This window comes from Jaculus jaculus, chromosome 9 (assembly GCF_020740685.1).
Source record: "Jaculus jaculus isolate mJacJac1 chromosome 9, mJacJac1.mat.Y.cur, whole genome shotgun sequence".
Taxonomy (NCBI): Eukaryota; Metazoa; Chordata; class Mammalia; order Rodentia; family Dipodidae; genus Jaculus; species Jaculus jaculus.
Genome location: NC_059110.1, coordinates 84236660 through 84252213, shown reverse-complemented (window position 1 = coordinate 84252213; position 15554 = coordinate 84236660). Strand labels below are relative to the sequence as shown.

The 15554-nt window shown below is 51.0% G+C and overlaps 1 protein-coding gene across 4 annotated transcripts in view; it reads left to right on the top strand.

Moving 5' to 3' along the window:
* Abr (ABR activator of RhoGEF and GTPase) overlaps positions 1-15554 on the top strand; it is a 242673-nt gene that overhangs the window by 132472 nt on the left and 94647 nt on the right. For 3 of the 4 annotated variants that reach the window (XM_045158035.1, XM_045158033.1, XM_045158032.1), the window contains one exon: positions 13888-13986. In XM_045158035.1, coding sequence (XP_045013970.1) covers positions 13888-13986 — 99 coding nt within the window. Of the gene's footprint in view, positions 1-5832; positions 6006-13887; positions 13987-15554 lie in introns of those variants that run through there. The other variant, XM_045158034.1, reaches the window with a different exon arrangement.

Sequence of the window (15554 nt, the reverse complement as noted above, 5' to 3'; positions counted from 1 at the left end):
CTATATTCAAATGAGATTATACTATTAGTGATTAGCTTGTTATTTTACTTGATAAGATTAAGACAGCTTGGGCTGGAGAGGCTTAGCAGTTAAGATGCTTGCCTGCAAGGCCAAAGGACCCAGGTTCAATTCCCTAGGACCCATGTAACACAAGGTAGTGCATGTATCTGGAGTTTGTTTACAATGGCTGGAAGCTTTGACACACCACTTGATCTCACTGTCTCTCTTCCCCTCTTTCTCAAATAATTCCTCTCCCCTCCCCTCCCCTCCCCTCCCCTCCCCATCTTCTCCCTCCTCTTCCCCTCCCCTCCCGTCCCTCTCCCTCCTCTTCCCTCTCCCTCCTCTTCCCTCTCCCTCTTCTCCTCTTCACTCCTCTTCCTTGTGTGTGTGTTGCTAGGAATTAAACCTTGGCCCTTGCACATATTAGGTAAGCCCTCTGCCACGAAGCTATACCCCATCCTGACTAAAAGCCACTTTTTGTTTTATTTATTTATTTATTTTTGGTTTTTCGAGGTAGGGTCTCACTCTAGCCCAGGCTGACCTGGAATTCACTATGGAGTCTCAGGGTGGCCTCGAACTCACAGCAATCCTCCTACCTCTGCCTCCCGAGTGCTGGAATTAAAGGCATGTGCCACCACACCCGGCTCACTTTTTAATTTTGAGACACAGTCTTCACTGTGTAGCTCAGGTTGGCCTCAAACTTGCAATACTACTGTGTCTACCTTTTTGAGGGCTGGGAATATAGGTATGTACCATCATGCCTGGACCCATCTTTGCAGCTTTCTTTTTCTTTCTTTTCTTCTTCTTCTTTTTTTTTGGTATCTGTATCACTGCAGTAAACATTTATACATCCATCTTTGTGCCCTTCTGGAAGTGTTTTTTTTTTCCCTTTTTTTTTCCAGAGCAACTCCCTAGAGTGGAACTTCTGAGTCAGAGGGTGTGAACATTTAAAATCACAATAGGCATTTCCACACTGTCCTTTCTGGAGGAATCATACATAGTTCTAAACCCTGTCCTGCCCTTCTCCTGGCACTGCCCTTCCCTTGACACTGCCTGTGGAGTCCACCACATAGTTGCTCTGCCCTGAGATCTGAGCATCAGCTCCACTAGGGCAGGCACACAGGCCCCCCTCCCGGGCCCCCCCCCCTCCCCCTCCGTTTCTGACTGCATCCTGAATGCAAGCACAGTGCCTGCCACACAGTAAGCAATTAACAACTGCCTGCCGATGAGTTGGTAAAGAAGCGTGATGGAGAATGAGTGTGAGAAAAGGCCATGTGGGAGGGTGAATAACCTATTACAGGCCTTGCCATGTGGATCTGGTGGGTGTTAAAATCTGCCCTTTTCTAGTCTGTCCTGTAGCTGTGCTTCCCATACCCGAGCCAGGCATGGTAGTGCACACCTTTAATGTCAGCACTCTGGAGGCAGAGGTAAGAGGATCACGGTGAGTTCGAGGCCAACCTGAGACTACATAGTGAATTCCAAGTGAGCCTGAGCTAGAGCAAGACCGTACCTCAAAAAAAAAATTACTTTAAAAAGAACAAAAAAGCCGGGCATGGTGGCACACACCTTTAATCCCAGCACTCATACAGGCCTGGGAGTGACAGATGCACTGGGAGGCAGAGGTAGGAGAATCACTGTGAGTTCAAGGTCAACCTGGGACTACATTGTGAATTCCAGGTCAGCCTGGACCAGAGTGAGACCCTACCTCAAAAAACAAAAATAAATAAATAAAATAAAATAAATGGATGTAACCTAGCATACACAGTTCCATCCCCAAATGAAAAAAAGAAAGGAAGAAAGCAACCTTTTCTTTCAGGCCTTCCTCCCGTTGACTAGAAAGCCTTCCCCATTTCCAGGTACCGGTCAGAAGCCGGCCGGTCCACGTCTCAAAGTCCACAGTGGGTTGCTTCCCACACAGCCTTCTCTCGCACTCGCTCCCATTCTCTACCTTCTCACTCCCTTACGGGCTCAGTCGGCCGCCCTGCGCTGTGGAGCTTACCTTGGCACACTCAGGCTGCGCTGCCCCACCCCGTTCACACATCGTGCGACAGTGGTGGCAGGAGCTCTGTCACACATACAGACTCTCACACCAGGTCTTCTAGTCCCAGTGGAAGAAACATTCTGTGGTTGTGTAGGTGTGAAATGCTGCAAAACCCTGGTTGGGTTGTGGCTTCGGAAAGGGGAAAGAAAGAAGAAACAAAAGACTTGGTAAAAAGGATGTGTTGGGCTGAGGCACAGAGAGCCACAAGATGGCGGCGGGCTGCTGATGGAAGTAGAGAGGCCAGAAGGGGAAGCTGGTGTGGGGAGGAGGATGTGAAGAGGTGAGGGGCTGCCTGCTGGGAAGTTCAAGTGAGGAGACCCAGCTGCCTGTGTGTGAGTGTCAGGCCCAGAGCCCATCAAGACGCTGGGGCTTGAGATGGCAGTGGTTGCCATTGGTGTAGCAGTGAGAAGGGATGACGGAACAGCAGAGAGCAGGCAGCTGGGAGCAGGGGGAGGACGAGTCAGCGGAAACCCAGGGGGGTGGTCAGGAGCAGCCCCTGCATGCCCCGGAGAACTGGTGAGGTTGGGAAGGGCTTCTCTGGAGAAGTGCAGGTGGTATGGGGAGGGCACAGGGCATAGCTCAGGTCCAGGGCCAGCTTAGGCATTTAAGAGGGAAAGGGAGGAAGCACCCTGGGGACTTGTGAGTCACTTCCCTCCAGGGGGAGGACCGAGGGCCTCTGAGTGGAGCCTGTGTGTCCACTGGAGGGGCAGTCTAGTTACTCACTGGAATTTCCAGGCAGCTGAAATGGGTGGGGTAGAGAGAAGCCTTGGATTTTGGGGAGCAGCATCTGTGAGGTTCAGGGTTTTAGAGAGGAGGTGGGCATTGCTCCCGCCATGTGAGTAGGGATTGGGGATGGGGTGGGCATGGATACTCTGTAAGGCACCTCCTAGTCTCTTGAGGGGGGAGGGACCTGGAGAGGCCCTTGGGGCGGTAGTCTTCCCATGCCACCCGCCTGAGTGGCCTGTGTGGACAGCCCATGCCATCTGTGCACATGCTGTAGACTTGGTGCCCACAGGGCAGGAGGCAGGAGAACCTATGGCACAGAGCTCTGAGCTGGCACACTTGTGCCCTGGGGAATGCCAGGCCTGGTTGTTCCCAAACCATGGGAACAGCCTCAGCCGCCCAAACCAAATGAGGAATTGTGGCTGAAAGGGCCCTTCAGATGTATCCTGCCTATTTATAGCCTAGCCAGGGCAGTAATGGGGAAAACCCAGGGGCTGCAGGGAAGAGGAGGAGTAGGGTGGAAGGTGTCTTTGCTGAGCCCTTTGTAGGACAGATCCTGGACCGCTTGGCCTGTCAGTCCTTGGACTCCAGAGAGCCATCCCACACCTCTCAGTGTATATTTTGGCTTTGGTGATAGGATGGAGCCTGCCCGTGGTGGGGACAGATTCTCTATGGGTGGTGGGATATCAGGAACCCCTCAGAATTCTGTACCTCATAATTTTGAGGGAATGGGGTAAGAGCCCTCCTCTTTGTCGCGCCACATGCTGGGAGGCTCTGCAGAAGGCCTGTTCTCAGCTAAGGTGCCCACTGGAGCAGAAAAGAGGTGGCATCATGTGGGCCCTGGACTTCCTTTGGAAATGGCCTCGACTGTTTGCTGTTTGCTTGTCACCTGACAGGGAATAGGACAGAAGTAAAAGCTGGTCATAAGAGCCAACATGTGATGTTGGTGGGCAACCTCAAACATTGCACCACCTGGTTGGTGGTACCTGTTACACAGATTTACAAAGATAAAGTGGTAGGCTGGTATGGCACTATATAAAGCCGAGTTGATCCAAGGCGCTAGGTTCAGTGAGGATATAGGACCAAGGATGCAAAGGGAACCCCTACCACGTGCATTCACCACTCCTAACGTTACCTCAAAGAAACAACCATTTCTAAGAACAAAAACAGTTGTAGTGCTTCAGCCAAACTTAGGGCAGAGGTGTGGTTCATTTACAGTGCATTGTGCTTTTTTAAAGAAAGTGTTGTCATTATTTTAAAATCAGGAAATTTCATTTCAACATTCAGATTTCCCACTGGCTGTGGTGATTTAGTTTGTAATTCTAGCACTCATGAGGTGCAGATAGAAAGATTAGGACTTCAAGGCCAGCCTTGGCCACACAGCAAGTTCCAGGCCAGCCTGGAATACATAAGACCCTGTTTCAAAAAGCGATTAAAAAAAAAAAGGGCCAGCCTTGGATACACACAATGAGACCCTGTCTCAAAAAATAAAATCAACATAAACTAAATCATAAAGAATACAGGTTTTTGTAAACTTGAGCCTGCATTGCCATTGGCAGCCATTAGCTGGAACCGTGGTGGTTTCTTAGCTCACCTAGGCCCTCTATGGCTCCTCTCTTGGCTTACTGGCACGGGTGTTGGTCCACCTAAGGCTTTTCCAGGGTTGCCCTGGGTATTGGGTTGTTCAAGTTCCTGGAGTTGGCACAGGACTCTGCCCCCATCAGAGTAACGATGTGTGCCTCATTAGGGACCAGAGCCAGGGGACCAGGATGTGAGCCTCAACCTCTGCATGAATTTGGTTTGTAGAACACTAAAGAAGCTGAGGGAAGAGGGAAGTTAGGAGCTGGCAGGGAGGACAATGCCACCTGTCCTAGGTTGATGGTGTGCCAAGGCCTTGTAGGGCTGCTCTATTGGGGGGAGGCCACTTGCGGGTGGAAACTTGTCCAAGAAGTGGCGGTGTTCAGTCTGCAAGCGTCAGTGAGCGGAGGTGCGGCGCTTGGGTGGTCCATGGTGGCTGTCAGTGTGGGCTCGTGCGCGCAGGGCCTTGGTGGGCACTGTGCTCCCAGTGGACACGAGGCAGGTCCCCCTCTTAACAACGCTTTGTTCACCCCAGCCGATCTCACCAGAAGCGGGGGGCCTCCGCTGCTCAAAGGCCAAGGTGTGAAGAGGGTTCGGGCTGGCGGTGCTCCCGCGGGGACTGCTCCCCTGCTTTCCCCGTGGTCGGCGGGCACGAGAAGTTGTAAATAAAGCCCGTCTCTGGGAAGCCGACCCCCCCACATACCCACACCCCCCGCGACCGCCCGCCCGCCCGCTCGCCGGGCCTGTCGCGGCCTCCTCCCTCCTCCCTCCCCGCTCCCGGAGCCTCCGCCGGCAGCTCGCCCGCCCGCCCGCCCGGCGACCACAGAGGGACCGAGCCGAGCGGCTCCTCCTCGCCAGTCAAGACGCGCATTTCCTGTAGCCTTCGGAGCGAACGGGGCGGCCTCCTCGGAGTCCAGAAAAGGGCGGGCTCTGTGCGGCTGGCGACGCCGCGGCGGGGCGCGGGGTCCGACCGACCGACCGACCGAGCCGAGCGAGCCGGCCCGCTGGCTGCCGCCGGGGCAGGCGTCGGAAGCCGGAGCGGAGCCGGGCGCTGGCCGGGGCCCGGCGGGGAAGAGCCGCGGAGGGCGCCGCCCGCCCGGCGTTCGCGGTCGTCCTCGTCCTGTGGACCGCGCCGAGGCGGCGGCGGCGGCGGCCCAGCTGCCCGAGAACGGTGACCGCCCGCCCGCCGGCCGGCCGGCGGCCCCCCGCTTCCCCTTTCTCGGGGTGGGGACGCCGCGGGAGGCGGGCCCGTGGCCCGGCGCGCAGGAGGGCTGGAAAGCGGCCGCGGCCGCAGGAAAAGGTTCATAATGGAGCCTTTCATCGCGAGCCGGTGGCCGGGCGCCAGCGGTGACTCCGCGGGGGCCGGCATGCTGGCGTAGGCCTGCCCGGCGCTCCTCCCCGCCCGCCGCTCCGGCCTCGCCGCTGGAGGCGCGCGGCGTGGCGCGGCGGCGGTGGCGGCGGCGGCGGCTGCTGCTGCTGCGTGGACCCCGCTTCCTGTTTGCCCTCCGCGGGCCCGGCCGCGGCTGCCATGGAAGAGGAAGAGGAGGCTATAGGCTTTCTGGACAAGGTTCTGGAAGATGAAGATGTGTTTGTCCTGGAGGAGTGCGAACTGGGAACTCCGACCAGCCCCGGCTCAGGGTCCCCCTTCTTGGTGGCTGTGAAGGTGGGCATGTGAACACGCCCTGGATGCTTGCGGGGAGGAGGGGGGGGGTGGCATGGGGGGAGGGGGCAGGGCTGGCAGCTCCTGACTGACTTGTCACCGCCAAAGCCGTGGAGCGGGCAGAAATGGCTGATGAGGAGTGAGTGGAAGGAAGCACCTCAACTCGCTACGCCTGCCCGTAGATGGAGAGCTGGGCTTCTGGGCGGCTCTTCCTGGGCGAGAGGTGCGGTGCACGCCGGCCCTGCACCAGCTGTCCTGGGGGGGGGGGGGCAGTGGCTGCTGGCCTTCTCCTCAGCTGTGCTGGGGGCTCTTTTTGGGCAGTGACATGAGTCACCTGGTGGCTTGTCAGTGATGTGAGAGACTGTTGTCGTCGTTGCCCCCCCCCCCGCCCCCCGCAAAGGAGCTGGCTGACTTGAAACCTGTGGGCAATAATTTGCTGTCTCCATGGCAACCAGAGGATTAAGGGCATTTTGAAATGTGGCCAAGGGAGCCACCCCTTTTTCTAGGAAGAGACTCTCCTGGACTTGATGCACCTGGGCTGAGGCAAGAGAACATTTAGGAAGGTCAAGAGCCAGAGGTCACTGGTCTTCCTTGAAGGAAAAGATTTGGATCAGCTGGAGAAGGGGGAGGTAACAGCTGTCCTGATAGGTAGAGGCTTTTCCCAAGGCGAGCCTAGCAGGAGAGCCATCTTCTGCACTAAACCACCACCCCACGGCTGTGAGCCTTCTGTGTAGCTCGAGACAGAGCAGAAGGGGACTGGTGAGGTCCTCTCTCCTGCCCATCTTACTCAGGGGTGGACCTTCCCCTGGGGATGCTGGCTCTGGCAAGGCACAAGGCACACCACACTAGTGTTCCTCTCTCACTTGGGCCGGCCTCTAAGAGCTCTGGCCACAGCCTCTTGCTTAGCTCCTTTCCTGTGGATGGAGAGAGGGCCCGTGAGGACTGTGGCAGGGAGTTTGCACACTGCAAAGCCAGGTTACCTAACAGTGGGAGCCATAGGTGTGGTACTCAGCGTGCTGAGGATAGGCAGTGTGTCTCTCTCTGAGCCCGCCCTCACCCTGAGATGAGGAGCACAGCCCTATCCCACCCTCCCTGCAGCATGGCTCCGAGGAGGAGCTAATGGAGGTAAAAATAGACTGTAGACTGAGGTTAGTAGGTGGCTGGTGAGCAGAATTGGGGTGGAGTAGTGACTGCAGGCCTGGGTGGGGAGCCGCAGTGAGAGACCTTACTTGGCGATCCGGTGCTGTCGCAGAGTACTAGGAGTAAGTCATGTCTCACCAGGCCCTCAAAGGCCTCTGCTCTTAGGCTCTGCCAGCCTCCCCACCAGGACCAGGGTGATAAAAAGTCTGCTTATGAGCCAGGAGCATGCTGGGAGTTCAGCAACGTGTGGGATGGTAGGTCTGTGGGGTTCCTGAAGGTCTCCCCAGCACAGGCGTAATCCTACTCATAGGCTGCCTCCTGGACCCAGCCTTTCTAACAATTGTGGCTTATAGCTTGGTTTGGTCCTCATTTTATTCTGCTCTGCACTCCAGGCACCTACCTCCTCAAGTGACATCTTGACCCCATATAGAGGACAAGGGTCAAGTTGTGCTCACTGCTGAACGCTGCATGTTATTCCGTGTGTGGCTAATGTCAGTGGGAAATTGTGGAATGACCATAGGGTACTAAGTCTCTGGCCTTGTTCCATCTCAGAGGTATTACCAAGATGTGGCATATGGCTGCCAAAGGGATCCTGGACACATATCACACTTAAAATGACACCTCTCAGATCTCTGAGGTGCCTAGATGTAGTCTTCCGTTCTCTTTCTTGCCACAGTATTTTGGGAGCTTCTCTTTCATCTGAAATACCTCTCTAATGCCCTTCTATGCCAACCTTGGCCTTAGAAGAGACAAAGAACCAGGCATGTTGGCACATGCCAGCTGAGGTAAGAGGATCACCGTGAGTTCGAGGCCAACCTAGGTTAAAGTGAGACTGCTTTAAAAAATAATAATAATAAAGAAGAGACAAACAGACCAGGGCTATAGAGATGTGGAAACAAAGCTCATTGATTCATTCAGCAAGTCAGGTTGCATTCTATTCCAAGTGGCACTGAGTCTGGCACCACAGAGAAGAGATGACCAAGGCTTGGTCTTTTCTCACAAAGATCTCTGAGCAAGGGAACAAGTGCCCAGGGAATAGGAAAGTACAGTGAGGAAGCAGTCTGGTTTGAGGAGCCGCCTTATTAAAGGGAACCAGAAACTGGGTATGGTGGCAATTGCCTGTAATCTCAACACTTAGATGAGTAAGGTAGGTGGGGTGCCATGAGTTTAAGGCCAGCCTAGACTTCAGAAGAGGAGAGAGACCACTTCTCAGTTGAGTTGGGACTACACTGGGTGTGTTATGTATATGTGTATGTGTTCGTGTACATACACACACAGCCATGGCCAAGGGCTTTTTCTGGATAGTGCTGTTAGGCCCTAAACTGCAGGTAATCTTGGCTCACTCCTCCATAGCAGCTGGTAGGAATCCAAGGCAATTTGCTCAGTGCTTTGGCTTTACTTCAGTGGTACTCACCTTAAACAGTAGTTGTGTTGCTGAGCATGTGCCCAAGTACCAGTCCTGTAAATCACTCCTGCCTTCACTGTAATTTCAGAGGTGCTTCATCTTCCTGTGGAACAAATGCAAAACTGGCGGCTGTTTTCCCTAGAGCTGTAGCTGGACTTTGCTGCATCTCTTGACCCAGCTTCCCTTTGAGGAGTTAATGAGCTGTTAGCTCATAATGCAGACTGATAGCAACATCGTGTCCCATCTGTGAAAGCATATATTTACCAAAAAAAAAAAAAAAGTTCATGCAGTTCTATGTAAAGGTAGTAGGGCTGACAGTGGGACTTGGTAGAAGCTGCTATTTCAGGGAACTCATTTGTCAGGAAGAATAGCCCTTTGTATTCCAGATTAACCCCTCAGGTGTCATTCTATGCCACCTAACATTGTCTGAAATGCCTGTATTTCTGTTTTATCTGCTCAGGTCTCCCCTGCTATCCCTTGCTGTGATGGCACTGCTTATGTCCCCCGTTGTTGTGTCTTGAATCGTGGGTCACCTGGGTGTTGATTTGAGAATTGATTTCTTAGGGGACCTGGTTGAGGAAAAAAAAAATACAACTCTCACATGATGCAACACAAGGTTTAGGATAAGACTGTGCTTTGTTTGTTTGTTTGAAGCAGGGTCTCATTCTAACCCAGAATGACCTGGAACTCACGGAGATCCTCCTACCTCAGCCTCCCCAGTGTTGGTAGTAAAGGCATGTACCACCACACCAAACATAAGACTGTGCTTTTTAAAAGTCAGTTATTGGGCTGGAGAGATGTCTTAGCGGTTAAAGTACTTGCCTGAAAAGCCCAAGGACTCGGGTTTGATTCCCTAGTAGCCACGTAAAGCCAGATGCACAAAGTGGCACATGCATCTGGAGTTTGCGGTGGCTAAAGGCCCTGGTGTGCCCATTCTCTCTCTCTCTCCCCGCCCCCTTGCAAATAAATAATTTAAAAAAAATTATAAGTTAGTTATTGGCTGGGTATAATGGCACATACTTGTAATCCCAGCACTCAGAAGGCTGAGGTAGGAGGATTGCAAATTTGAAGCGAGATGATAAAAGTCAAAGTCAGTTGTGAAAATACTAAGTAGCATGCACGTATGGCAAAACTGTAAAGGGCCATGAACCACTAAGGTTTTTAAATACTTCTTGGGCACCATGGGCCTATATAAAGCTTTAGACAGTAGCAGGAAACCTGAAATGAAGATCCACCCTTAGGAGAGGGGACAACTAGAATTTGGTTTTCATCCTCCAGCCCCTATCCTTTGTTCTCTAAATTCTGCCAAGAAAGCTTAAAGACACTAGCAGGAAGGTTGGGTAGAAGACAGGGTCTGCATGTCCTGCACACTCTTAGGGGCCAGTTGTCCACACAGCCCTCTGGCCCAGTGGCATGTATTCTGGGTGATTCTACTGGGTGTTCCTTGCCAAGTGGTATGGCCCATGGACTGAATTCTGCTGTATGCAGTCTCAGACCTTTGCTGGTTGGCTTGTGGCTTTGAAGCACAGCCAGACAGCCAGCTCTGCTTGCTCAGTCCTTACTGTTTTGGAGGAGATGAAGGGCCCTGGAGAGATTGTTTCTCGGCTTGGCTTGGAACCAAACTTTTAGAGGCTTTATTTAGCTCCTCAGCTCTGCAGAACCCAGGCCATAGCTGGTCACAGTTTATCTGTAGATCCTACCATAGTGACCTGATGTCTTTGATTTGGGAGCCTCAAGCTAATAAACTCAAAGTGTAACTGATTACACCAGTTGCCAAGGACGGGCCTAGAGGCTGCTGGGCTGAGGGCTCCAGGAGTGAAGGCTTCTTTGGGTCAGGGGCTGTGACCACCAGTTCTCCAGAGTATAAATAGCTCTGCAAGGAAGCTCACTGTGCCCCAGGTCACCTCCTTAGAGAATGCTTGCCAAACACTCATGTAAATCTCTGGTTGTTGGGGCTCAAATGAGGAGTGGAGTGCAGGAGTGGACTGCCCATCCCAGAGTGGAAGGCAAGTGTTTTTCAGGTTTGGGAAATAGCAGCGAGGCCACCATGGCTCTGACCCTGAGGGCTGGGGCCCTGCTGCAAGTTTTCTCTCTCTCTATCTAGCTATCTCTCCCCCCCCCCTCTTGAGGTAGGGTTTCACTGTAGCCCAGGCTGACCTGTAACTCATGGTGATCCTCCTACCTCTGCTGTGCTGGGGTTAAAGGCGTACACCACGCCCAGCCCTGCTGCAAGTTGTGATGTGTGTGTGGGAGACTTTAGCTACCATTTGCATTCCATGCCTCAGGGTGATAATGTAACACCTACCAGACTGTGAGTTGCCAACCAAGAGCACTTAGCACAATTCCTGGTTTTCTGGTGGCCTCTGTACACTCTTCCTGGCCCACGTTAAGGGTGTGATTTGGTGCCCAGAAGGGATTTATTGGAGACAACAGGTTAGAAGCCTGAAAAAAAGGAATAGTAGGACAGCAGGGAATTGTCAGGTAGCAGACAAAGAGTTTGGTGTGGTAGGACCTGGCCTGTCATTCCCTTCTCTCTTGTAAAGTGTTGTTTCCATTTGTATAATGGGAAAATATAGGAACTCCCTTATTAGGGTGTCTCAGGGCTAAAGGAGAGTGTGGAAAGTATCACATGGTGCTGACTTCAGAGAGGAAGGGTGTGATACAGGTGTCACCTCAGGAAATTGTCCTTAGGCCCTGCACATGTCAGGTTCTGAGGATACTCTAAGGAGGTTGGAAGAAGAGGCAAGACTTCAGCTATGCCTTTAGAAAAGGAAAACTGTCATTTAGCCAAGAGAAGAGCTGGAATGTGAGAGGACATTAGGCAGCAGGAGCAACAACAACCAGGGTTCAGAGGAGGACGGGAAGGCACTCTTGGTCTTGACCATGACAGAGATTGGGCTGGTAGAGAAGACCCTGGAGCCTCTGTAGGTCTGTAGGTATTGAAATAAGAGAGATATTGGAGCCTGTATCACAACTTATGATCTCCCTCCCTCCCTCCCTCCCTCTCTCTGTCTCTGCAAGCCCAACAGACTGGCCTTTTTTCTGTGTGAGAGCGAGGGTGGGGGAGGGAGAGGGAGGGAATGAGAATTGGCTCCAGGGCCTTTAGCCACTATAATCCAACTCGAGATGCATGTGCCACCTTGTGTGCATGTGTGAACTTGCACGCTTGCATCACGTTGTGTGTCTGGCTTATGTGGGAACTGGAGAGTCAAACATGGGTTCTTAGGCTTCACAGGAAAGCACCTTAACCACTAAGCCATCTCATCTAGCCCAATCCTCTCTTTACATATTTGTTTATTTTGATGTCTTACTCCTACTCGATTATAAACCACATGACAGCAGAGTGTATGGTCTGCTTATTTCTCATATACTCATAAGGCCTGCCAGGAATTCAGCAAATATTTGTTGAATAAAGAGAGAAAGAACACATTACCTGATCAAATTTTGCAGTATTCTTATTAACTCCTTGGCAAGCATTAGGTGTCTGTGCCATTCTTGGGACATTGATCTTCCTGCAGTACACAGAAGAGATGGAAGAGGCAGAGGTCAGTTAGGAGAACCCAAGTGGTGCCATGGGTCTTAAATGCTGCATGCAAGAGAGTGGAACCAGAGGGAAAAATCAACCTACGAGATTAGCAAGGAAGCTTCCACATGTGGCAGAGGGAAGAGAGGAAAAAAGAAAGAGTGCTGGAAATAACTCTTGAGGGTCCTGCATGGTGAGAAGAATCATAGATCTCTTCACTGAGGATAAATTTTAGATACTTTCTCTGTGCTGAGCACTGTGCTAGTTGGTACATTCTAGGATACATAGGGCATGAGCTTCACCACAGGAGAGCAGGAATTCTGGAGGGATGAGTCTAGTCTGTGTTTGTGCTTTACAATACCAGAAATAGCTGAGGGTGTAAGTAGAGGTAATGTGAAGGGCCCTTTTGTGGGATTGAGCCTCCTGGAGACAGGAGATCCCTCACCCACTTCCATCCAATTCTCTCTGGTCCCCTTTCTCTCAATTTATGTATCACTTCCTCTGGGGGCCCCATTTCTGCCCCCCAAGACTTAAATGTGACCTTAATTGGTGTCCCCACATGACTGCCCCACCCCAGTCATGACAGATTTGCTTTTGTGAATGTCTTTATCTCCTCTTCCTATCTAACTGCCATCTGATATGACGGCAGATCCTTGGTGATTATGCTCACCGTTATAAAGTCCGCTGGGTTGAAAATGATAGATGGGGAGGAGAAAAGAAAATGATGGGTAGATATCAAATGAGGAAATGCTGAGAAAAGGATGAGAGAAACAATGCAAGATTCTAACAGGCCTATGAGTGAATGTTTTTACTTTTGCATTTCTGTTTTATTTCTGTTTATTTATTTGGGAGAGAAGGAAGGAGAGAGAGAGAGAGAGAGGTGTGTGTGTGTGTGTGTGTGTAGTATGCTAGTTTGTGCATCTGGCTTTTACGTGGATACTGGGAAATCAAACCCAGGCCATTAGGCTTTCCAAGAAAGTATCTTTAACTGCTGAACCATCTTTACACCCCTTGTTTGCTTTTTTTTTTTTTTTTTCTGGTGCTGAGGCCTGAACCCAGAACCTTGGCTTGCTAGGCAAGCGCTCATCCACTGAGCTTAATCTCCAACTCTGTATTTTTGTATTTAAAGAAAGTAGATTTTGGGCTGAAGAGATGGCTTAGCAGTTAAGATGTTTGCCTGCGAAACCAAAGGATCCAGGCTCGATTCCCCAGGACCCATATAAGCCAGATGCACGAGGTGGCACATGCATCTGGAGTTCATTTACAGTGGCTGAAGGCCTTGGCATGTCCATTCTCTCTCTCTCTCTCTGCCTCTTTCTATCTCTCTCTCTCCAATAAATAAAATAAAATAAAACACACACACACACACACATTTTTTTAAAGGCTGGTTGTGGTGGCACACAACTTTAATTCCAGCACTTGGGAGGCAGAGGTAGGAGGGTCACTGAGTTCAAGGCCACCCTGAGACTCCCTAGTGAATTCCAGATCAAATCTGGGCTAGAGTGAACCCCTACCTTGAAAAACCAAAAAAAAAAAATAAATTATATATATATATATATATATATATATATATATATATATATATATATCTGAGAGAGGGAGAGGGAATGGGCACACCAGGGCCTCCAGCTACTGCAAATGAACTCTAAACACCTACATACCCCTTGTGCACCTGGCTGTGTGGGGGTACCGAGGAATTGAATTTGGGTCCTTAGGCTTTGCAGTCAAGTGCCATGACCACTGAGCCATTGCTGCTGCTTGGCATTTTTGTAATTTTTAATATTTATTTGTCTATTTTTTGGCTTGCTTTCCTGCAGGTGGAGGCAGGGAAGGGCCTGGAGATGAGGAAGCTGGTTCTGTCAGGCTTCTTGGCCAGTGAAGAGATCTACATTAACCAGCTAGAAGCCTTGTTGTTGGTGAGTATTTGTTCTGGGGTCTGCTGGTCCCATCAGCCAGTGTCATGCTTTAAAGCGGCTTTTAGTATTGGAGAGGGAGACCTACACAGGACAGAGACTGAGGCCGCTCTGTTTACAACTTGGCACTGGGCATCCTATTCCTCTCACTGCCACCTCTCCATTGGCCCGCTCTGCAAGAAGTAGGAGAAGAGACATAAATGAGGGAGGCCAAGCATTCCATTGACCATGGCCAGGTGTTGCTGCCTGATACAGTACCCTGTCCAGGAGGGTGCCTTATTGCCTCTTCCACACCATGCTCTGGGTAATGTCTACCAGTCAGTCAGGCTGAGATTTCTTTGTCATCTTTGGTCCCAGTCCTCCTTCTTGGGAAAGGAGACCGCTAGTTAACACCAGAGGAGAGCTGAGCTGGAATATTTCTGTGTTGTCTTGAGAACTACTATGGCTCTGAGCATTAGACCAACCTGCACTCTCAGGTAAAGGTGGTGGTGTGCGACTTGCCTTGCGTGGGGGCTATTAAAACATTTTCTAGAGATGAAAGTACCACACAGATGTAAGATGCTTTTGCCGTTGTAGAAAGTGCTGATTAGATGCGTCTGGATATTATGCAGAGTGACTGTGTCAGTAAAGTTCTTTCTCTGGGTGTTTTGCAGTCAGGCCTAAGTTACTGTTAAAAAAGAAAAAAGGGTTAAGGGCTAGAGAGATGGCTTAGTGGTTAAGCGCTTGCCTGTGAAGCCTAAGGACCCCGGTTCGAGGCTCAGTTCCCCAGGTCCCACGTTAGCCAGATTCACAAGGGGGCGCACGCGTCTGGAGTTCGTTTGCAGAGGCTGGAAGCCCTGGCGCGCCCATTCTCTCTCTCTCCCTCTATCTGTCTTTCTCTCTGTGTCTGTCACTCTCAAATAAATAAATAAATTTTTTAAAAAAAGGGTTGAGATAAGAGAATCATCATGACTTTGAAGCCAGCCTGGGCTGAATTGTTCCAGGGTCGCCCAATAGCTACCTTTCTCAAGAAATTGAAAGACAACAAAAAGGAGAATCAGAAATATAAATGAAGATCAGTAGAAATTCACTCTAAGATACATGTTTATGTATTTCTGTGTTTGTGTACTTATGACATGAGACGTTGTCATTCATTTTCTCAGGGGACTTGGCATTTGTTACCCACGGGTTGAAATGTGAAGGTACTCTGTGGCACTCTGGGCTGTTTCTGTTAGGGTCTTATTGGGAGCTTGCTGGTATGCACCAGTGGCAGACAGTATGGCATATAGGGAGGAGTCTGGAACCAAAACTAGAGCAAGGCCTTGCCTGCGTATTGTGGTGTTCTTCAGATTGTGTCATCTCCACCCCTGAGCAAGTTGCACCAACAATTTTCAGCAAACTTAGCAGGAAAGTATCCATGTGCATCATAAGGAATAAGGGTAAGTACTGATCCAGGATGTATGTAGATGTATGTATGCCTAGGTCTATGCATAGAGCCTCTTTATTTTGAGAGACTTGAACTCCTGATCCTCCTTCCACCTCTGCCTTCTAGTGCTGGATTACAGGCTGTTCTACCAGGTCTTCCACATTAT